The 25604-nt window shown below is 36.9% G+C and overlaps 1 protein-coding gene across 3 annotated transcripts in view; it reads right to left on the reverse strand.

The window, feature by feature from the left end:
• kremen1 (kringle containing transmembrane protein 1) overlaps window positions 1-25604 on the reverse strand; it is a 66679-nt gene that overhangs the window by 12305 nt on the left and 28770 nt on the right. For all 3 annotated transcript variants that reach the window (XM_084115677.1, XM_084115678.1, XM_084115679.1), the window contains 4 exons: window positions 25291-25453; window positions 13846-13937; window positions 893-1017; window positions 71-224 (listed from right to left, as the gene is read on the reverse strand). In XM_084115677.1, coding sequence (XP_083971803.1) covers window positions 71-224; window positions 893-1017; window positions 13846-13937; window positions 25291-25453 — 534 coding nt within the window. The remainder of the gene's footprint in view (window positions 1-70; window positions 225-892; window positions 1018-13845; window positions 13938-25290; window positions 25454-25604) is intronic.

A 25604-nucleotide genomic window follows, 5' to 3' on the forward strand; every position in this document is an offset into this window, starting at 1 on the left:
AAGTGACAGCTTCAGTTTTTTCCTTAACTTGCTAGTCCTTTGCACAGGTAATTAGACTATGTAAACTTACTGTCGAAGACTATGACACGTCCGTCGCCTCCACATGGCTGGGTGTGGTCTCCAAAACACACATGGTTACACTCTGTGCTCGGAGCATCACCGTGACGATGATAATCAAGGTCGTTGCCACAGAAACAAGCATAGCCGGATTCCATACCGGCGAGCTGAAAAAAAGGATTCACAAATTATCATAATTCTCTCATGACTGGACAATCCAAGCGTGCAGGCAATCAGAAAAAGTAAGCAAAATACAATATATATTATTGATTTCATCCCACACAAGCAGATGCACATGATTACAACTTGGACAATTTTTTTTTTTTGCTGAGTCATTAACTGTGGAAAGATTGACTAAAATCACAATTGTATAGAAAAGGTCATGTACGTAATTTTAAGTATATTTTAAGTATGTATATATATATATATATATATATATATATATATATATATTTATATAATTGGGTAGCAATATTGGATGTACTACTATACTGTACATTTGTAGCCTACTATATATATTATTATTATTATTATATATATATTTTTTTAATGTATTTATATATATATAAATTTAGCTAGCATACATTTAAACTTTATGCTAAATAAAATTTCTGGTTCTGATTTTGGGATGAAAAGTGACCTATACTTGTTTGTAGATTCCTCCATAAAGAGGTAACGTGTTTTATAGAAAATACATAATTTTAGCTATAAAATCTGACTGGACAAGCCACATTCATTGCTTTTGTGAAGGAACCAATATATGTACACATGACCACACATGATTCTATATTAATGTGCTTTCTATTGTATGCATGTCCCATAGTGAAATTGGTACCTTGTATCTTTGGTTGCGGCAGAAGCTGATGCAGTTCTGAATGGTGAGTTTGTTGGAGGTCTGGTAGCCTCCGGATAGAGGTGTTGGATCGCCGCTGTCCTTAAAACAGCCCAGATTACCAGGCACTGAAAGAGAAAGAGACAAAAAATGCAAACATATTCAAAAAAACACTGGAAAACATGACATGGCCATATTAGAGCCTTATGCCCATGTAGAAATTTAGAAACATCAGCCGCTATTAAATGCAATAACAGACACACTTGCAAATCATTAACTTCCTTCTGCCGGTAAATCGTCTGGAAGCGTGTCTTAAAGACTGAGGTGTTTTATGAACTATGATTAAAACAGCACGCATGGCCCAAACAGTGTGAGAACGAAGAGTGTCGTATGTGACTAAACCTCATCCTAAGGGAATGCACAGATGGATTCTGGGGGGTTTGTTAATTATAAACTGAATGAGATCTCAGGGTGAGAGAACACAGAGGTCAGAAAGAAAAAGAGAGACAGAGAGAAAATGTCTGAAAGTCCATGTCGGTGCCATTAAGTGTGTGTGCTATTATCTACATGAAACAACTAGAAATCAACTCGCCAACCCACTGAAGACCATCTTAAACCAGCGAGTTCAGTTTAGGCCATTTTTGGTCTTTTTTTTTTTTTTTTTTGGCATGGAAAGACTTGGGGCTGGGAGTGCAAGGAGAGCAACTAGGGCAAAATATTATCACATTGTTTTTTTCCATTTCATGCATTATCGATATTTATCATGATATTCATATACCATTAATGGGAAAGGAAATGCTTTCCACATAGGCTATTTGTCAGACCTTGAGAATAAATGTAAACTTGTTTGTTCTAGGCACAGACTAGTCAACTTTAATGCCCTGCCATGACGCTTTAAACTTGATGTCGACTATAGTCACTGGTCATGGCCTATAGAGGGCGCAACAGGATAAGAAATCTTTGAAGTTTCCAACAGTTAAAATGACTAATGAAAGCAGCTCTGGAGATGAAGTTCATGTGTTCATGTCCTCATATATTGAGACGGCAGATGCTTAAAACACCATGAGCGTCACCTGTGTGAGTTTGTTATCAGACAAAAAAAAAAGTGCTGCTCATTCACAGAGACGCGTGGAAAAATAACATATTAGTGACATGCACTGACTGGCTGATGATGCGTTTATTTCTGCTGCATGATAGGCTGTTAGATTAATCCATATCCAGAGCTTATTATCGTCATCGATGTAAATTTCATCGCAGTCTCAATGTGATATTGTTTATCGCCCATCCCTTATAGCAACCAGCCATAAAAACCTAGCAACTTCATAGCAATGCGCTAAAACCATTCAGAGCACCCAGCAACCATACAGAGGAATTCAGCACACACATAAAGTTACATGCCTTTTAAGCAAGAAATGAATGGATGATTGGGATTTGTTTGTGTGAACATAAGTGTATCTGTTCTATCTGAAGAGTTTTAAAGAACCATTTAGATGACAGAGTAGGTTAAATAGTGAAAGGTTTGATTGCAGACTGGTGATAAGGATTAAAAAATACCCTCTCAGACACTCCAGAACTCTTCAAGAACACATCTCAGCACAAGTCCGCACTTGCACAGGCCTTGTTCCGCTCGCTGGATACAATGAAAAGATTTGTTTTCAAAGGGATACACGTTGGGGCTAACTCAGGCCACACACACACACACACACACACACACACACACACACACACACACACACACACACACACACATTCTGTTTCTCTGTATCTGTGTGAAAGTGTTATAGTGTGAAATATTTCATGCTGTTTGATGAACAGTGAAATTACAGCAGGAAAAGTCTGATAATGAAGTTTATGCAGTCAGTCAAAACACACACAGATTAACTACTACAACAGATCATGATCAGATCACGCGCATGACGTCACCGTTTTCACAAGTTTTTGTAGTTTACACGGAGACGATAACGGTATCGTTTTCAAAAGTTTCAAAAGTTTAATGTACTGATTAATGCCATTGTGACATCATTAATGCAATTATGACATATGCCATGACCGTTTCTTTTTTGCATCGTAGTTTTCTTAAACGGTCTGGGTCGATTGTGGAGGGAGTATTAAACATCTAATATGTTCTATTTGACGGATTGTGTCGCGTAATACAAAATTTGCCCTTTCAATGAAGATTAATTAAGCTCTTATTTCATAAGAGAAAATCGGTTTTCCTTTGTATGCAAATATAATATTCAAAATGACCATAACATAAATGTTAGCTAAAGACTAAGTAGAGTTGAACAGACAAAGACTGTGCAAACCCTACAACTTTCATGCTTGTCTAAACACAGACATGTACAATATAATCCACAGTCTGTTCTTCTTATTAATCAGAGTGTAAAAAACCACCACAAACTGCAGTGCAGCGTGTTCCTCCCCCTCATAAATCTGGAACAATATCCACATGAGCGGTGTTGAGTCAAACACGGGCCTGTTCTAGTGGACTGGATCTGAAGATGATCCATCGCTGCCAGCAAAAAATTTCTGGGTGGAAATTAAATGGAAGACTGCATGTAATTATGATCGTTAGATAGAGGACAAAAGCCTTAATTACACTGATATGCTTTTACAGAGAACAGAAACTCATTTTTCACTCTCGGATGCCTAGAGAAGAGGGGGGAAAAGAGAGTATTTCTCTTGGCCGTTCCTTTGCCACTTCAATGGCAATAGCTCTGAACTTGAAAGCAGGGCATTCTGCTCTCCAGGGCTCATGCAAGATTAAAGACCGCAGGTCTTCTGCTTCTGACAGAGTGATTGTACTTTACCATCAATTTATCTGTCCTTTACCTCTCATCACGCACTGGGTTTGCTTCCCCCTGCACAAAAAAGGACTCATCTCTTTCACCAACACAGCTGCTGTTTTAGGCAACGCCATGTTTTTTTAGTTAACTTACCTCAGAAAACTTCAAAAGAGAGCTGCATAACGTACCTCATGCAGTTAAGATGTGCTGAACATGGGCAACAACTGCAAATATCCATGCTTTAAAAGTAATACAATCGACTTCAAAGTGTAGAGTGGAATTTGAAGATTTTATAAGGCGCTTGGCTGGCGAACGCAATGGCATTACGTGTGCTAATGTGCCTCGTTTAGACTGGCTCGCATCCAGATACGGCTTTCAGGAAACACACACTTTCACAATGGAAAGATGCAACGCATGCACACACACACACACACGTCTATTTTTTACAGGCCTGCATCTGCATCTCAACATGGAAAGAACTGGAGTCTTAAATTAAACGCAGTTGGGAATGTGGCTGGTTCCACTGCTGAAATACATAAAATTATTAAATGCCTCACAAAAACACAGTGATATTTGATACTAAGCAGGCCCATGATGAAATATCTATTCAGTGTTTTTTTTTAAAGATTGCTGGTTTGATTGGCGTTAGGGGCAGCCAAGGAACTCTGATGACATTTACAAGTGTGCCCTTGAGCAAGAGACATTAGTTAGTTCACAGTAAATCACTTTAGAGGAAAACTATCTGCTAATGACAAAAGAAAGAAGAAAACTCGCTTCACCCTGATGTACAGCTTACAGGCATAGATTGTAACAGTTTGAAAAACATGTCAGATTATGATCTCATTCTAAAAATGGTAGTGACCTTTTCATATTGCAAGTAGAGCTGTAAAGCTAATACTAATTTTGTGTGATTAATTATTTAAAAATGCAATAAAATGTATTTTTCCTATGTAAATTCTCTAATAAGGGATTTTCAGATTATTGGAGAAACTGAAGTGCAGCCTTTATGTTTTTGCGAGCGCAGAGTCAGCATAGACCCAGCTGCTTCCCAAACTAACAAGGAACGTGTGGCAAGCAGGACAGGACAGGTGTCACCTGCATGCCACACCGGTCTCGAGTATCTCACAGAGGAGCTCCGGATTGATAAAAGGAGGAGCGACGACAGTGGAGGATGAGAGAGGACCAGGCCTGGACTATTTATGTTATGTTTATATGTGGTGGCAGTCGTCCCTGAGGGGCTGTCGCTTTTATTTTCATATTAAAGTGTTTAAACGTTCGTCGGTCCTGCCTCCTTCTTCCCTTATCAACAAACCTCATTACAGAACGTTCTCAGAACTTTGGCTAAAGTTCCGGCAAGGGTCTCTCAAAGTTACAAACAAACCTTCTTCCAGTAACATTAATACTGTAGAATGTTAGTTCAAAGTTATCTGTTTTTTAATAATGTTCTCAAAACATCAGCACAAAAATGTTATTTATACATCACTCATGGAATGTTTTTTTAGTTGGACGTTGATCTAACTTTTTTTTAAATGTTACTACTTGTTCCGGAACGTTCAGAGAACATTCACAAGACTCAAAGTTAGCTAGATGTTAGTCTCAGCCTCAGACGTCGCGCACACAAAATTGGAAACACCTCAGAAGTTTCGAAGTTGTCTTCTGATTGGTTGAATTCTACAGGATTTCTGGGAGATGTGTGAGACTTGTTCTTTAATGATCCGCCTGGAAACAAAGATGCTGTGACGGCAAGCCCCCTCATGGAAAAAGGAAGCCATCATGTTTACAACTGTGACAATGAGCACTCTTAATAAGACTCTTTAAAATAAATCCTAAAAAAAAGAGTTTTACACACAGGTTATTGTAGGGACATCAACGTTACATTTTCACGCCCATAAACATGACGCGGAGCAAAACAAACTGATTGGTTGCTTTACATGTCAGTCAGACGGCCTGTGGGCGGTCCTTGGCCAATAAAAGCTGCGATGGAGTCCAGACCTTCTGCTGTCAGTCTGAAGGTCTGGCTACTCGAGACCAGCTAGATGCAGATCAAGGTGCAAGATATGATGCAACAGCTGAAGAAGACAATGTGTATCATCTATGAATTAACATAATTTGCTTAATAATGATTAATAAGCATATCTTCGCCACCACGCTGAAATGTTACAAAAAAAGCAAATGGGGTCAATTTTGATTTCATTTTGATAAAGTGTGGTTATTGTTAACTGAAACTATTAAAAATTGTTTTCGTAAATTGAAATAATGTTGAAATAAAATATTAATATTAGATGAAAATCTTAAACTTAAAAAATGACAAATGACTGAAATAAAATAAGTTTACTAAAAAGTACTAAAATTTAAATAAAAATAAATAAAAAGCTAAATAGAAGCTGTCAAAAAAATAATATGACAAAAGCACACAAAATTACTTATTAATATAAATTTAATAAATTTAATAAATATTATTTAATATAATAGCATCTAAATAATACACTCAAATTGAAAATATTAATTGAAATGAGTAAATGTTCAAAAAAAAGGCTTAAAGGTTTTTGAGTGTACTAAAACAACACTTATGTTGATTTAAATGGCCCAATATCTCAGAAATGTTGAAGTAGCCAGCCTGTACTCCTTTGTAACCATGTGTAGCATGTACTTGTACAGTGCATGTACGATAACTTTTCCAATTTCAACCCCAATCCTTAATCACAAGGCCACCCATGAATTATCCCCAGTAACCCTCTTCTGAAGAGTGACAGTTCCACTCTCATCTTCAAAAACTCTACAGCGATAGTAAATACCACCGTTATTCCATTAAGCTCACTAAACCCGCCGATATAGTTCAGAGCAGAAACGATGGTATCAGGCCTTATATTGCACATCATATCTCAGCTGTGGGGAGTCATCCGTGCTTTTCACAATTCAGATTTTCATTATTGCAGGGCTTGATGGGGGTGACGCAAGAGTGAAAGACGTGTCACAAGTCCGCTGAAGCAGAGAGGCGGACATAATAGCATTCAAAAGGAGAGAGAGAGAGAGAGAGAGAGAGAGAGAGAGAGAGAAAGAGAGAGAGAGAGAGAGAGAGAGAGAGAGAGAGACTGACAAAAGGAAGAAGGAAAGAAACACCCAGATAACAAACACAACAACATCAAACACTGCAGATCTTGGCAAATGCATTTGGCAGAAACAGCGGATAAGCGTGTCTGAGAGGGCCTCTCTCTTTCCCTCTTTCATTCTCTCTCTCTGTGTGTTATTAAAATAAGGTAATTACAGACATAAATTCAGATGACATCTGTGGTGCGTTTTTTCTTCTTTCTTTTTGCAGAGGATTGTGGGTGTTTCTTTTTTCCAAAATACATTCATAAGTTTCTGTGCCACACCCTGCAGACTCTGCCAGGAACACTTTTAGTTGAGAGCCGAGATACACTTGAGGAAGTGAAATAATAAAAAGACGTTTTGTTATTGCTAATAAGACAGTCTGTCTTTCTGAATGTTTAAAGGGATAGTTCATCCAAAAATGTAAATTCTGTCATCATTTATTCACCATGTTGTTCAAAACCTGTATGACTCTAGGTCTTCCACAGAAATTTGAATAATGCGCTGCTCGCTCTTTTTCATGTAGTAACAATGAATAGTATCATAAATGTTATGACTTTTATGATACGTTTATGGTAGGGTACTTTATACACTACCATTCAGAAATGATTTTTTTTTCTTTGAAAGAAATGAATAGGCCTACTTTTATTCTGCTAGGATGGTTTAAAATGACCAAAAGTGACAGCAATGACATTTAAAATGTTACAAAAATTTACTGTCACAAATAAATGCTGATCTTTTGAACTTCATATTCATCAAATAATCCAGAAAAAATATATATCACAGTTTCAAATAAATAAATATATAAAAATCTGGAGGTTCATGTGACACTGAAGACTGGAGTAATGCCATCACAGGAGTGAATTACATTTTAAAATAGAAAAAAATAGAAAACAGTTCAATAATTCACAATATTACTGTTTTACAGTATTTTTGATAAATGCTGCCTTGGTCTGCAATAAGAAACCTCTATCTAAAAAATAAATAAATAAACATTACAGACCCAAAACTTATTATATTCCAAATCTGATTGATTAATATATCATTTAGACCAGTTTTGTGAACTGATTCTTTAAAACGAATTTAAATCAGATGTATGATTCACTCATTAATCGGACATCACTACTTCTCCTGGTATATACAGTAAATCAAGACTTACAGTTTCAATCTGCTCATCATACAAAGCTCATATGTTTGCAGAGTACTTTTATGAGACTTTCAATGGGCTTCTGCATCCATTTTGAAGCTCCAGCTCCAGTTACAATTCAATACATGGAAAAGAGTGATCAGTACAACCAAACAAACAATCTGATTTTGTGTTGCACAGTTTGTAAAGTGAGTAAACAGATTCTATTGTGGTTTATGGATAGTGCACTCTGAAATCATTAATGTGAAAGTAAAATAAAAAGCTAAAAATGGGCCACAACAAATAAATTAATACAATACACTAATAAAAATGATGATAAGATCTCAAACAGAGAGAAGTATATAGCGTGTGTGATTTATCTTTTTCCACAGGCATCTTATTGTGAGAGCAAGGGTGCCAGAGCTCACAGCGTGTTACCTTTCTGAAATAATAAAGAAAACTATATTAACAGTCTAATTTTGTGAAGTCCACATACACAAACCCACATAGAACCACCTCCCACCACATCAACAGGTTTATTCCACAGACGTAGCCTATTCCTCTAGATGTGCAACACAAATTCATCTACGGTCTTGTCAACACCTAGGGCTCTCAAGGGCCGCTCACACTGACAGCAATTTTATTAGTGGAGGTCATTTAGTTGCTGTATTGTTGGTAGGAGTAGGCGTTCCTTTTGCTTGATGCTTTAATGTTACTGGTGGGCTGACAGTATCAATGCATTAATCAAAATCTCTTAGAATGCCCAATTTTTCTTTATTATGCTCGTGCATGTGGGCAGATACAAATCATATAGAACAGTGAAACTGCTCACAATAACAAGAACTTCTAGCACATTTCATCAAACTAGTGGTTTGTTAGTGGGAGTTTAACTAGTGGTTGACTTAACTGTTGTTTTTTTTACTCTTTCCCCGCCATTGACAGAATGTCCGTCATTTGTGAGACAACGCTTCCTAGCCATTGACGGAATTTTCCAGCTCTCTGTGTTTTAAGCTATTACACATCTTCTGAAAGAGTACTGAATCTCCTGATTAAAACACATGCGAAGAAGAAGCTGAAACAAGTGATAGCATATATGTAAGCAGATGCATATGTAAAATAACGGGATCATCAACATTAAACATCATTTAAATCAAAACTTTTACTGAATTAAATGTTTTGGGGGTGTTGATGGACTCGATCTACTCCATGTACTGTATGTTTTGATCATCGTTCTGAATCCGATCTGGATGTAGACTTTGACAAAAATGTGATTTTCTCAGCTTTTTGCTCAAAATGTTGCTTTTTTTATGAAACCCACATTCAAGTGTTGATAAAAGAAAGTAAGCATGAAGCTATTATTGTTTAAAAGTAGAGGGTCTGTTCTTTCTTTTGATAGATTGCATGTTCAGATATTCATACAACAAAATATAATTTTTTTGTGGTGGTGGTGGCTGGCAACTTTTTTTTTAAAACGCTCGTGGGGAAAGAGTTAATAGCCAATGTTGATACTGATATTTAGGGAGCTGGATGCTTGATGACAGAAATAAAATAATAGTGGCCATTAAATACACCAAAAATACAACAACAAAAAATCAAAAGAGTCAAAAGAGATAAATAAAAATAATTAAATTATATTAAAAACATAACATAAAATGAATTTACGTAAAAGTATTTTGTAAATGAAACATTTATTTAAAATTATTATTTCCAAATTATTTCACATTTCCGCTTTCTGTCTGTATGAACAGCAATTCAGGGACACGCAGTGCAGTTTGGGCAGAGGAGGGTTTTTAACCTCTAGCAATTATCTAGTTTTAGTGCTGCACTTCACAGTTTGGTGTAAAACACCTATAAAATGACTATATTAAGCATCTGGGGTTTGGTGATTTGTTGGTAAATCATTCAAGAGCCCTCATCCTCTTTCCTGCTTTTAGATCTGCATGTCTGTCATTAATTCAGATACACTTATCCAGCCCAGAATACATGTGTTTTGGTTTAACTTTTTTTTGTACAGTTACAACAGCTGGATCTGCTTCAGAGTGAAATTAATTTGTTGATGTTGTGGATCATTCCACAAAAAACAGACTATTAATATGCTTTCATTTTCTGCTCGGGGGAATTTGACAGTGTAGCTTTGTTTATGAGGCAGGCGTTTCTGACTGAGTTTCTGTTTGCGTTATGCCGCATTTTACCCATGACCCTTGTATCTATCATACATTTAGCAGCTGAGATTTACACTGGGAGAGAGAAAAAGTGAGAATCAAAGGAACAAGTCAACGGGGTCGTTCCAAACATCTTGAGTATAAATCTTCGGTTGGAGTACAACATGCAAGGAACACAAACAATACCATCGACCCTTTAACAGGGGACTGCTGCGCAACTTCACGGCATACTTTCCCATGTCGTGCATCTGCAAGGTGGTGAGCACATTGCATTAGTCGTGCCAGAGGCCGTATTATGACACAATTGAGGCAGAGATCAATGCTTTTCACTGCCATGCCCTTCAGGGAGTGACTGCATGCTTAATTAAAGATTGAAGGAGGCGTTCTCAATAGAAACAGAATAATTAAAGTGTTTTCAGAGGCTGGAGGAGTGAAACAACAGGAATGAACAGTGAAAAAAGCTGTATAGATCTCATCTCTCAACCCCCGCTGCACCTGCCCTGGGTCATGAGGTACGGCGGCCCTAAGAATTTAGAGAGACTGTTGAGTGGGGAAAAAGAACAGCAATTTGTCCTTATACTTTGTTTTGTTAATGAAGATATTGTATCAAGAACAATATTGAAGAGATGTCTATTTGATGTGCGTGTTTACATCTGGAAGATGTATTTTTTGTTTGCTCATCTGCAATACGTCTATAGGACGTTTCCTGTCAGATGTCAAATAGACGTTTAGAATATGTCTTTAAGATGTTTCTGATTTAGGATGTATGTAAAACTGACATCTTAAAGACGTCTATCAGATGTTAGTAAACAGCAGATGCTTTACAGATGAAGTGATCTTTAACAAACGTCTTGCAGACATACTTGTGCAATCTTCAACTGTCTACTTAGCCAGTCATGAGATTAATTACATCATGATTGAAAGCATGGAATTCATAAAATCATATAGCTGCATGATTAATCGTATAAAGGTCTTGATTTCGATTTAAACACCCAATCGATCTTCCTTTGACAACAGCGAACGTTCAGATCTGCGTTGGTGTTGCTGCTGACCCAGAGAGAGCAGTTGCCATGTAAACAATGTATTCTGATTCCCGAAAAATGAATCTTATGAGTCAGTTCCCTTCAGAATCAAACATATAAAGCTATTGTGTTGTTTATTGTAAGGCTTGTGAGTTTTGAATCAGAGTAGTTACTGAATGGTTGTTCATAGGACAACTAGTTAAAGAGTTTTGGAAGTAGCATTTTATAAAAATGACCAAATTAACAAATATATCAAAAAAGTGTACAAATACTACTGTATACATTTTTTCTTCAAAATATTTTTTCTTTAAAAGTACAAAAAATAAAAAATAGAATAATTAATGGAATTGGAATTGAAAAGGAATCAAACCCAGAATGATTCACTTCCTTAAATTACTATTAGATTTGATTCTCAAGCCTATCTGTCAGTGTAAATGTGGCACTGAGACCAATCTTCTCATCTGTTATTGCAGGAGGTTAAAGAGCAAATCCAAACATCACCCTGAGCCAACCATCACACACACCCACACACACACACCTCTGACTGAAAACTGAGCATGACCATTGATTAAAAAGACAAAAAATGCACCTTTAACAGATAATGTTGTTGTTCGCTTTAAGAAAACAACCTATTTGTGAGGAATGCAGCTGGTCCTCTTATGACTCACACTTGACTGTTAACCATCCCAATTATTTGGCACTAAACCTCCATGCTGAATATCCACATACTATAAATGTGAAAGTAAACATGATAACTGTCCAAAGTTAATCTGCACATTGAGTGATTCGAATCAGTGCTGACAGTATATAAATAAACATCAAGTCCCTCAGTTACATACAGGAAGGCTTTTCTACATACCTTTCCTAGATATTATAAACTAATACTTAATTATGTGTGTGTGCGGGTTGGTAAAAAGACAAAAAGTCTGCAGGTTAACATGATAAGATATCTAAAACAGGTTATTGTTATTCAGAGAACAAAAAAAACCCACCAAAACAGAACAAACAAAGGAGAAAATCTACCTCTCTCTACGTGCTGCAAAGAGAAGTGTCATTTTGCACATGACAGCGTGCCTAATGGAGATTGGGGCAAATTCTGTTCTTTCATCCCACATAACAAATAGGGAAACAGCCTCGGGTGCATGTACGCGTGTCGATTGTGATACTACAATTGCGCCGACTGCTTTCTGATTTTACAGCATAACGACTGCCTGGAGCTAAAAAGTCCAACAAATCACCTTGCTTTCATTGGCAAACATTGTGGGCATCGTGGCTTTAGGGCACCACCCAGGACCCAAGACCTATCTAATGATATCCAAGCCGAAACAGGAGCATGCGGAGGACTGTACTTGATATGGGCGATGCCCTGAGAGCTGACGGGAATCTGGGACATGAAAAAAAAACCCAGATGGGTTACAAGCCGGTACACACAAACACATTTACGGTAAACCAGACTCAAACCAGTGAGCCTAACAGAGAAGACTGTGACAAAAGCTGTCCTAAATTTGCCTGCCGTCCAAGACATTAGTTGGGTGGGCATTGTTAGCTCCACTCAAGCACAGAGATACTGGGCATCCAGACAGATTAATGTGTGTATGGCACTTTTGGGAAATGGGTCAGCGAGTGCAGTTGTACTGGACAGTGAATACGGAGATGGAGGAAAATTAAAGCTTAAGTCACGCATCACAACCCTGAGATGGGCTATAAAATACTGAGAAGCAGGCCTTAACAAACCAGCACAGAACCAGGAGTGGATGTGATTGAAGGGGAAAAACAACAATCCTGACTAGATTTTAACAAAATACTGAATACTGAATACTGAATTGAACTGAATATACTTTCCTCCTATAGCCACACTTTTCTTTGCATCAATTTAAATATAGAATATAACTTTGGAGCTGCAGATTCCCCAAAACATGGTACATTAAGCTTGAATTGAATTAGAATTAGAATTAAAAAATTAGAATTAAAAAATTTGATTTTTTTTCTAATTAATTGAGCTAAATTAACATGCTAAATTGACCGCCTTAATTTACACATTTACTTGTCATGATTGATATGGCTGTAGAATCACACAAATGTAATGGAAGTGAACTTCAGACTGAGCTCTAACTACTGAGATTGTTTCCTGGTGTTTGTCACAGCTGTTAAGTTTTGTATTCATGCCCATCCTGTGATACTGTGTGTCAGCTCTTGTTTATGGGGTGTGATTAGTGAGAAGAAACTGAGGAGCTGGGGATATCAGATTACTCACACACACACACCCACATTCTCTTTCTCTGCCAGTACAGTAGAAAACACACTTAGTGGGATTATACAAATCTGACTGACAGAAAAATGAGTTTGCACTCGTACGCACATGCACACACATACATGCCCTCGAGCACAGAAAGACTTATTCACTAATACCAAGAAAGAAAGAAAGTCTGCACTGATTATGAAATTATACTGAATACAGATACATCAATAATTAATCTAATCACCCTATAGCTTTGAGGTAAACACATACTTTCAACACACAGATGCTCTTGTACACTCTCTGGATGGAAAATGCAAAAACGTCAAGTGATGACAAGCACCGCAATCGTATCTGTGCATGCTGGGACAGTGTGATTTCTGATGGAACAATTAGAGTCCTTCCCAAAAATGTGGTTTTGCATATCAGTTTTATAATCCAGATGATGGGAACTTAAAGTTTTTTGGCCAGGTTCCTGCTTTAACTTGTGCTCATTGTTGATTCAATGTCATTTTCCTCACTTTAAACACTTACTTTGGCAGGTCGGAATATCACAGTATTTCCAGTAGATTCCGTCCTCAAGATCTGCGATGTAACACCATGGCCGGACATCTCCATCTGGGTTCCTGTGCGAGAAAGAGACTAGTTTACAACTGCAAACTACTTGAACCAAATTAGTTCAACAACAGTCAAGTTCCTCTTTTGAAAAATTAGGCTAGTTATAGCTACAGTAGAATCTACTACAGAAACAAGCTGTAATTTCAGTGAGTCTTTCTGCAGGTATCATCGTTACACCAGTAGGTGGCGACCAATGACTTGTCTTTATGAGTGAATCACTGAATCATTTATTCAAGTGATTTGTTTGAAAACTGATTCTGAATTGTCCCAATTCAGAGGCTGCATCCTTCGAAGGGCGAATTTGAAGGCCGATTGTGTCACCACGGCGCGACGAAGGCCGTCCAAATTCGATTGCTCCTTCAAATGCGGCCTCCAATTGCGTCCTTCGTTTCCCGTGAAATAAAGGATACAACAGATGGATACAACTTTGAGGCCTTGCTTACCCCAGAACTGATTGCGTGCCAGTGACGACAGGATGTTTTTGGAGAGAATTTGCCGAATTCCACTTTTAAACGTAAGTACTGGGTTTCAACTTACTCAAATATCTAATGATACAAATGTAAAAAAAAAAAAACAACTTTAGAGCAGTTCAAATATTGACATATTACTAAGATGCATATAGTATATATTATATATACAGTAGGGATGTGCCGGTATCAAATTTTCATGCTGTGATTAATTGATTGAGCTTTTATCACGGTATACGGTATTATCACGATATTTTAATTGCTCAAGAGAAACGAATGGATTGGGAGGGGATGTAGAAAAAAACAACAACTTGCATCACAATAGGTGTAATTGTGATTGTCAAAACATTTGGTAACTAAACAGAATTTTACACAATTTTCACGATTTCAATTCAATTCTTGGGATTTGATTTCAATCTTGATTCAATATTGACTCTTTGGATAAATATTAGGTAGGCTACAGTAGATAGCCTACATTTTAATTTTTCTCAAGAAAAAATATATCTCACATAATGTTGTAAACATACAGAGAGCCCTGTCAGCTGGTATTATTAAAGGTTAAAAATTAACAAATTAAATTAAATAATATAATTTGGTTTTCATTATAATAACAATTATGACACAAGTAAAAATATAATACAAATGTAATATAGTGCATATATTTAGCAAAATACTCCTCTCTATAGCTATTTTTTCTAGTCAACTAACGTGTTGGTCATTAAATGGCTTTCCTGAGGTAAATGTAACGTTCTGTGACATAATTGTTCACCTGCAGTTTTATTGACCTCTTTTCGTGGTTGAAAAACACTGATTGATCGATATTATGTATGAGGCATATATACCTTTCGGTAAGTTGTACTGTATCTTTAAATAAAAAGTAACAGATGATCGGTTTACTTGAACTGAGGCACTACAGCGATCGGTCACGTCACATTTACAAGCGCCAAAACGGTATTTATTGTCTGAATTTCGTTATAAAATGGACAGAACCTGAGAGCTGAGAATTTTTTTCATATCAAAAGTAACCTGCTCTGTCTAACGTTAGTCTGTCTCCGTGTCCTCTTTGCTCCGTGATTTTTCTCTGCGTGAGAAAATGGATGTGTGGCGCGAGAGCGTGTGAAAAGTGTACGTTAAATTGCGTGAGTCTCATGCTGAAGTTGGCAGCCCTGCTTTTAGAAGGGGGATAAATCCTTTATTTTACTGTCTATGGATAAATCGTCGGCAGCGTTCCTCCTTCCGCCATGCTTCTTCTCCATGTGAGGATTATTTACATTAGTGCACACTGCGCCGCATGCACACAGGGCTTCTACATGTGGGGATTGTTTACATCAGAGTGCGCACGTGTTTCGCGCAGCATATGCAGTGTTTGTTTAAGCGGTTGATGGAAAATAAGCTAATGCGCGTTCTATAAATATAAATTCTGATCTATTATTTTTCACGGTATTTTGAAGTGCCCGCGATAACAATATCGTGCATATTCATTACCGCGATTTATCGCATTACCGAATACCGGCACATCCCTAATATACAGTAGTTTATACTCTTTACTATATAAAGAAATGGACCATGGTGAACATACCTGTTTTGTTTTCAGACAGTTTAATAACTTTCAAAAAAGTCAGGAAGTTTCAAGAACACAATTCAGTGATGATTCAAATGAATCAGTGAATTGTTAATAAACCAGATAATTAAAATAAACAGTCTGAATGAACCACAATGATTCGGACTATCCAATCTGAGAAAGAGAGAACTTTCAGCACGTTTAGGACATAATATAAATATAAATAGTGAGCTACACTAACGTTCAAAAATCTTATATTTCTTATGTTCAACAAGGCTGCATTAATCTGACGAACATTACAGTAAAACACAGTAATATTGTGAAATATTCATACAATTAAAACATTTCCAGCAGCTGTTACTCTTTAAAACTCTAGTCTTTAGTGTCACTCTGATTTGTGCTCAGGAAACAATTCTTATCAATGTTGAAAACTGCTTAATATTAGCTTAATATTAGCTTAATATAAAGGTTCTTTGATGAACAGAAAGCTCAAAAGAACAGCATTTATTTGAAATAGATTTTTTTTTTAATGAAAATGTAAGTCTTTACTGTCAATTTTAATCAATGAAATGCATCGTTGCTACTGACTCCAAATTTATGAATGGTAGTGTAACTTGAAAACAGCTGAGAAATTGTCACGCCATACTGAAAAATGTTAATTTAGTAGCATCACTGCTTTTAGTTAGTTACTGCACGTAATTTAGTTCAAGCGTAGCTGTCACTAAAGAGAAAAGCCTTTTCATGGGTTGTCAGTCAGACAGAAACACCCTCTACAGCGGGAACCTATGTGCTTCATTGAGCCTCTTTCTCTCCCCCTGCCCTGTCCATCCAAGCATGTCCACCTCCAGGTCGGCGTCTACGCGAGGGCTTTGTTCCTTTCCAGACAGTGACCTGCGGAGTTCTCCGGCTTTGTCTGCTTCAAAACCCCTTTAAGCTCTCCGGTGTGTACTTTAAACCTTGATGCCCAAACCCCAAAAAGCCTTCAAAACAGAGTATTGATTACAACCGCACAGCTAGACGAGGCAGTAACCGAACATTCATCATAAAACAGCCCGGCTGAATCCCCCTTCACGCGCGCTACGGGTGCCAGCGCCGTCAGAAATAACGATAATTGCGAGAAAAGCTATTCTTCTTGTCTTTAAGGAGCTACAATGCAACATCTCGAGCTCGACCCCGAGGCGACAGCTATCTGATTTCAGCCATTGTGCGGTGGAATCAAAAGGGCGTGCCACGGTCTTTTCTTCCCCTATCAAAAACACTTTCCAGCTTCTCTTCTTTTCTCTTTACAACAGGAAAGTGTATTGAGTGAAGCGTCTTTTCATGTGCTTTCTTTTTTGTGTCCGAGGGAAACTTAACCTCAGGTTGGAGTCAGTTAAACATCTCCCATTTTTCCCTGCTCCTTTTTTTTCTTTTCTGTTGAGGAGAATGAGATCTGGCCTGCTAACAAACCAAAGTCTGGCTTTGGAGCGGTGTATGTATTTCGACCATCAAATTCGACAAACCCCTTCAGCCTGATGGGATTTTCATTATGACTCAGTCAAGTATAATGGATTTTTGCATAGTTTTTTTTTTTAATAATGTATTCTCTTCTTCAGGAAAGACACCTGTTTGGAGTTGAAGACTTGAGGGCAATTGAGGTTCAATGGAGGAGATTAGATTATAAGAGGAATCTTTCCCGCTGGCAGACACACATAAACATACTCGTACACCGTGCCAGGTTTCTATATGGCTTTATCTGATCCAGTCTGCCTCTGGGGTCACATGGGGAGTACTTAAAGGAATAGTGCACCCAAAACTGAAAATTCTGTCATCATTTAGTCACCATCATGTTGTTCCAAACCCACATAACATTTGATCTTCTGTGGAACTCAAAAGGTGACATTTTGAAGAATAGCTTTGTACACTCTCTTTAATGAAAGTGAATGAGAACTGGGGCCAGCCAAGCTACGAAATGACAAAAAGCACCATAAAAGTGGCTGATACAACTTTAATTTAATTCAAAATGTAATTGTTCAACGGTAACAGTACTCCTTCTCATGAACGTCCTTCACATGAATTTTTGCCAAGAAACAATCTCCAAAAATGTGATCAAAATGTTCTTTAAAACTGAACTTTTCAATGATTTGTTCATGAATTTAACTGTTCTGGTTCTTGAGTTCAACTCAGTAACTCAAAGAAGTGTTGGCAACTGTTCACTGGAGGGGAAGATTATGAGTAATTAACTTAAATTCTGATCGCAGAATACAACATTTGACTGGCTGAACAGTATTCAAGTTTCAAAGAGGACTCAAAATTACCAAGCAAGTATAATAAACTAATCCTTAAATTCATCTATCTGTTTAACCTCTAATCACTCCCCTCCTTCCCTAAAGGGTGAGAGAAAAGCACAGCCACAGAGAATGTTGGGGTGAAGTCCCATACCAGATATAATAGGTGGCTTTGATCACCAAACGCGGGCCTGTTTGCCCTCAGGACTCGAAATGCGTGGACGTGTGTGTGCGCATGTGTGTGTGCAAAAGTGTACTTTATGATGCTAAGTGTGTGTCCGGTTAAGCCTGCAGGGTCAAGTCCCTTCAGAAAATGAGTATAGAATCTCAGGGCCTTTCATGTGTTACCGTAACGATGGGATCATCATCTGTCTGGGCTGGTTAATGGGATGGGGAATTACCCCTGCCTTTAGAGATTTATAAACTTTAGAACTGCCCCAAGGAAACAACCATTACCAATGAGTTCTCTTTTTGTGATCACTCTTCATATTGTGATTTAATGTAAATACACAATTTTGTATGTTTATACTGTATACGGAGTCAAATAAATTCCAAGACTACAGTGAAAATCAGGGATTCGAAATATAAAATCTGGAAAAATAAATAAAAATAAACAACAAAATATTATGATGTAAATGAGGCAGAAATTCTGCACTATTTCTAGGTCTGTAATCAAATTTGTGACACTGATCAAGTCTCTGTACAGATGGTCAGATGTTCTTGCTTCCATTGAAGCACAACATGCTCTTTAGAACAGCACAAAATAGGGAAAAATTTATTTAAAAAAAAAAAAGTACTCAATTTGTCATTCTGAAAATTGGTACAGTAAATACAAAGTTCTGTCATGAAACTCTAGAGGGTGCAGGCTGATAGTTCCTCAACTCAATTTGCTTGCAATCACATCATTCTCTATAGGCCACAGCTGATATAGATCTGCTATGGGTAATTCATGTACTGTATGCAACATTGTACAGCAGCAGCAGCATGTCTAACTGGCTCACAACAACATGTCATGTGTATGTATTGAACCATCACTGAACTTACTTAAAATGGAACCTATGAACCTATTTTCTTCTAGATCTGCTGTACAGCAGAAACAAATTTTGTTCCATTATTTCCTGTTATCACTGTAAATCTGCTTTGAAACAATCTGTATTGTAAAAAGCACTATATAAATGAAGGTGACTTGACTATTGGCAGCAGCAAATAAATTGTTTCTTGTGGACAGTAATATGGAGAGCAAACAGTCTCCTGCTATCTCTCAGATATTTTCCATGAGCAAAATTCCCTAGAAAAGCATGTTTCTCCTCTAGTGTTTCAAAATAGATCTCAACAATGTCTCAAACTTTGCTGAGATTTGCCAAGATAGCTGCATTCAAAGTCTGCAATCAATATGGACTAAATTAACTTTCTCATTAAAATCTTCTAAGACCAAATTATGCCATATGAGTTATGGCAACCAAACAGATAGTTATTATTTTGAATAATATTGGTAACCAAAGAGGTTTGGTGACCACTGACGTCTATTTTATGGACCAAAAAAACACTGAGACATTTCTCAAAATATATTCTTTTATGTTCTACAGAAGAAAGAAAGTCATACAGGTTTGGAATGATGTGAGAGTGAACAAATTATGATCGAATTTTCATTTTTGGGTGAACCATCCCTTCAATTTTACAGTTCCATACTCTTACTAGAAACACCTGAGACAAAGTTCAGCATTACTGGCCATATGAACTGAGAGAAAACCAGCTGTTCTTGTCTGGCCTGCGTTCAAAAGATTTTCTTTAATAACTTCTTTCTATTCAATATAATCATAAAATTTATGATAAACTTTAAAAATTCTGGCATAGGGCTATTCATAAAAAATATATAAAAAAAACACACAAAAAAACTGGGATTCTTTAACAACAAAAGCGTGTGAGATCTATAGTAAGGAAAGGCTGAAAATAGCTTACGCCAACCTCAGCCACACTATTAGTCCTCCGCAGCCAACCAGTATCCAAAGCAAATATGAGCAAGGGAAATTTGCCCAATATGCTCAGAGCTGTGCTTGGTCAACATGGCAAACATATGCTACAGCAGGAATGAAACTCAAGTATGAGCCTGTACAAGTGCTGACACTTCTAAATCAAATAAAAATGACAAAACAGGCAAATAGACAATCATGTACTTTTTTAATGTAGCTAACATAGTTGTTTTATGCGGCTTTAAATTGGGACCGAGTTAGGACTTGTTCAACAAACAGTAATAATTTGAGATGAACGTCCAACACTTTTGAGAGACTGTTTGGTTGTCAGAATCTATTGTATCTACAGTATATCACACATAGACACTCTTGCGGCATTACGTGTCGATTCAACCACAACAATTCAAGCCTGCCTCACTGAACTGACACCTGAAAGTGGATAACAAACCATTCAATTTCACAGTCAAGTAAACAACAGTGTAAACAGAAAATGCTTAACGATTGCTTGCTCTTTTGCTTAAGCTAAACTCTTGACAGATTGAGGATGGAAAATTAAACATTAAAGTTTCTCTGGGAAATAATATACAAAGCAGCAAAAAATAACCGGCCTATAATACTATTGATACCATTGATTTACACTGAATACAGAGAAAATATCATTATTGACAACATTGAATACTTTGATTTATACAATGTATATTTACTATATTTATGTAACACAGTATTTACATGGTACTTTAAAGAATACCATGGTACATGTCCAAAAAGTCAGGGCAATGGTCCCACAATTGTAAAGCACAGTCCCACTTTCCCAACTTTTAACAACAGTTGCATGCTGTAATGAAGGGACGTTTGGTATTTATTATATATGTCTACTATGATTATTTTGAATGGGTCATTGAGGGAGTCAGTTGTGAACTCAGTAACGGTTCTGAATGAGTCACTGCGAGAGTCTGATTCCAAACGCTAATTCACGAGCGACTTTGAACCTATTTTTGTAAATCTTTTTGACCGACCAGTTCATAACAGTCATTTGTTATTGAATCGACCAACACAATTCACACTGTTTTCGTTTCTCTGTGTTATGTGATGAAACAGCATTCGGATGGATACAGTTTTCCTGACTAGATTTCAAATTATTGAAGCACATTTTGATATTATATTGTATTTGCAACCATTCTGGTCGCAGTCCGGAGCCCATACCACATGTTTTGGTGCTAACAAGTGCATAAATGGTATATATACACATTCTTTTTCTATAAATGGGATTTACCTTAAAACCCTGATTAAACAATGCTATTTGTGTACTATTAAAGTTAAGTGCCGTTTATGATTGCTCTTTCTGTAAGGAGGTGTAGAAACAGGTGAACAGGTCTGAGAGGAAGCTGATGAGTTGTAGACCTTTCCGTCTAAATCTCCAACATTCATTGCTCCTTTTATTCACAATTAATGTAACGTTTCCTCTCTGCCCCATCTCTAAATGTTTTCATAGCTATTTTACAGCACACAATAAAGATGAAATGTGAGGGATATTAGGACTTGGCACCTCCATTTCTCTCTCTCTGGCTCTCTCAACATACCAAGACTGCAGTTCTTTCTTTCAAGTCAAATGGCGTGTAGACAAGCTAACAAAGAGATGCAAAAAGTTTATGACATCATTAAAGAAACACACACACTTGCTGCTTTGCAGAAGCATTCCTCTCTTACAAGTAATTGAAACTATGAAAACATTCACTACACAAATAACAGTTGTCATATCTTTAAAGACATACACCTGTCTCATTTTCCCTGACTCTTTTTAAAGCTTAAAAAATCTACTCAGCCAGCCAGACAGACAGACAGAGATAGATAGATAGATAGATAGATAGATAGATAGATAGATAGATAGATAGATAGATAGATTGATAGATTGATAGATGGATAGATGGATAGATGGATGGATGGATGGATGGATGGATGGATGGATGGATAGATGGATAGATAGATAGATAGATAGATAGATAGATAGATAGATAGATAGATAGATAGATAGATAGATAGATAGATAGGTCTCCCGTGATGTAGCCAGTTCGGCAAGATCTTGTGAAGTCAAAAACCTAAAGTCTGTTATGACACAAAGGCATTCCTACATACAGCCAGCAGACATAACGCCATGCAACCGTGTGCCTAAAATCAACACTGGTGTTCCTGACGGTGATCTCCCCCTTTTCACTTAATCTCTGTCTGCCGTTCAGAATCCGGCTTTCACTTCCCATATCATACAGTCTGCTGGACCTGCACGCACACACATATACAGAGTAACCCCAGCACCCATCCTCATGGTTGAAATAGCAATAAGCAGGCTGTTTTAAAGGGAATGTTCATAAAAATGAAAAATCTGTCATCTGTCATCAGGCTGTGACATTTCTCCAGCCTGGCCAAACTTGTTATGTTGGTCTGTTGTACAGCTGGTTTTTTTAACTCTAGCTTAAAACAGCTAAGCAAACGGCAAATAAGGCTGGTTTAAATGTTTTGTCTAACTCCAAATAATCAAAGTACCATAACAATGGCCTATATAAGCCATATTCCAAGTCATACAATAGCTATATGTAATACAAATTTAAGTTCTTCCCGGATTCAACTGTAATTGGCCTTATTGTTCATGCTACACATGGAAATAAATCTGTTAATTTTGCTAAATAACCTGTCTTGTGTTTAGCTTAAAAATGAAACAGGATTCAAATAAGTAGACAATGTCATGATTTTCATTTATGGGTGAACTATCTCTAAGTATTTAAAACAGCCATCTCTCCTCTACTTCCTTGTGTTTTCAATTACTATCGTCAGTCCAAGGAATGACATAACAGCTGAGGAAACTGCGAGAACTCTAACTCCAACAGATCTGGCTATTCAGCCAGACAAAAAAAAGGGAATTTCTATCAAATTGACACTTTATAAACAGACTAAGGTTGGAATATTGTGTTCCACGTGTGCCTGAACCAAATGCTTCAGCATATTGTAATCTATTACCAATTTGTTTATTACAGGCCTATGACAGTAACGTTTTGTTTCTTGCATGGTGGGTTAGCATGTGCATCTAGATTCTAGAACAAATGTGAAGCTGAAGGGAGAAAGAGGCTATCGGTCATCCGTGCTGTCGCTCTGCTGCGTTTGTTTTCTGTACAGAGGGATTTGAGGCGACTTTGCAAATGTAAACTCTTCAAGCCCTGCTGAGTCCACATAATGGAACGAAAAAAATAAAATAAACCTACACTCATGGACCACAGTCAAACACTGCAGTGTGACTTTCTGAGCAACAATATGAGCGCAAATGCTTCCTTCCAACAACATGAAACAAATTTAGAATCATTTAGTATTATTGGACTAAATTTTTTTTTAAGATGCTTATAGATGTAAATACGGTTCATGGTCATAGACAGAGAGACTTTCAATGAATAAAACATATGAAATGTTGAGGACATAAAGTGTGAATGTTTTAGAGTGAGGAGACAACACTTACACTCTGACACTGAAGAATGTGTCAATAACATTCTTACACCACATTGCCAAAATCACACAATGTCCCTCTTGGTTATTTTCTCTTAAAAATGCATTCTTCTATTTAAAGGAACAGTCCACAATTAATAAGTCAGAATCTTATTCCCAATACAAGCATTCTCAATGCATTAAGAATAAAGTACCAGAAAGTAACAAGGTTTTATTATGTTTCTTGTACATTGCACTGTACCATAGTAAACCATTGTATTCTTTGAAGAACTTTGGGTAACACTTTAGAATAATGGTCCGTAGTTAACAAGTAGCTATGCAGGAAGTAATAGGTAGTACTGCATTAACACCGAACTTAACACTATTAACTAATATGGAAGCAATATTAACTAAGCAGTAAGTAATATCTAAATTAGTACAAAGGTAGTTCCTTGGTAGGTATTTGATTATTACTAAAGAAATGTATCCTCACTGAGAACTACTTGTGAACTAAGAAAGAATAACCAATTAATTACTAATCAAAGTTAGCATGTTTTTCACTTTAAAATAATGGGCCACATCACTAGTAGTTCCTGCGGGATAACAAGGTAACGCTTGAGTAATTAGTGAGGAGTTAGCATGTTTTTCACAAGTAATACAAGTTATTTAATTTTATATTTAACACATACTGTACAGGCACTAGTAATATTCTAACAAACATTGTAATCTGGAAGATGTGGTTTTGCGATTATCACAACATAAATGCAGCCAATTTCTTCATTAAGGATGCAAATTGTTTTTGCCAAGAGAACATCAATGTTTATATTCATAATATCCTAAAGAGAAGTCCTCCTCTGGCGGCTACTGTAACATAAAGGTAGGTCTTTGGAGTCTGAGACATTGAACTGACACTCAATAGAGCTCATAATAGTGAACTAATCCAATCATGAGTGTCAGCATCACTTCCTAATTATTTAAAATTTTAAACAAATTATCATTATTAGTATTATTCTATGTTTAAGTTTGAAATAAACAGAGAACATGCGTCCATCCTTTGGCAAGAGTAGTAGTCACAATCTCAACCTGTAGCTAATGTATTTGGGGGAATATAATATTCATAAACTGGTTTCCACTAAGAACCCATTTGAGGTACAAGCTTCTGAAATGTTATGACCATGTTAAGAGTAAAAAAAAAAAACCCCACAATTGTTCACTTTTTAGACATGTTACTTTTGTGATTAGTAATTAATTGGTTATTCTTTCTTAGTTCACAAGTAGTTCTCAGTGAGGATACATTTCTTTAGTAATAATCAAATACCTACCAAGGAACTACCTTTGTACTAAATTAGATATTACTTACTGCTTAGTTAATATTGCTTCCATATTAGTTAATAGTATTAAGTTTGGTGTTAATGCAGTACTACCTATTACTTCCTGCATAGCTACTTGTTAACTACGGACCATTATTCTAAAGTGTTACCGAACTTTGGAGTAACATGTAAACACCACAGCATATGAGTACTTTTTGTAAAGGTAAGCATCTGCAAATTTATATTCATCATGCAACTCTACAGATATTGTAAATTCTACAGAGCATCCCGATTATTTTGCTAAGTACGACCATGTCTGACCTGCAGAAGTTGTGGGGTCCAAGGCCTCCGTCTCCATTGGGGTATTTGAGGGTGTTGTATGGATGTTGGAAAGTCTCGTTCCAGAAAAGGCACGGCCTCCCCCCTTGCAGGCTGGTCTGGTTCTGTCGGCCTCTATAGTCCTCTCCATTTGCTGTATAACACTCTAAGAGACAAAATAGGAAATATTCTTTTAATCCAAATGTTCTACAGAAATTAGATGTAAACACAACACATTTTATCCAGATTGTGGGTAGCTAGTACAAAAATATTCATACATTATTTGATGGAGATTCCCTATTAAATTATGATGACTT

This window comes from Abramis brama (assembly GCF_963993115.1).
Source record: "Abramis brama genome assembly, chromosome: 5".
Classification (NCBI taxonomy): domain Eukaryota; kingdom Metazoa; phylum Chordata; class Actinopteri; order Cypriniformes; family Leuciscidae; genus Abramis; species Abramis brama.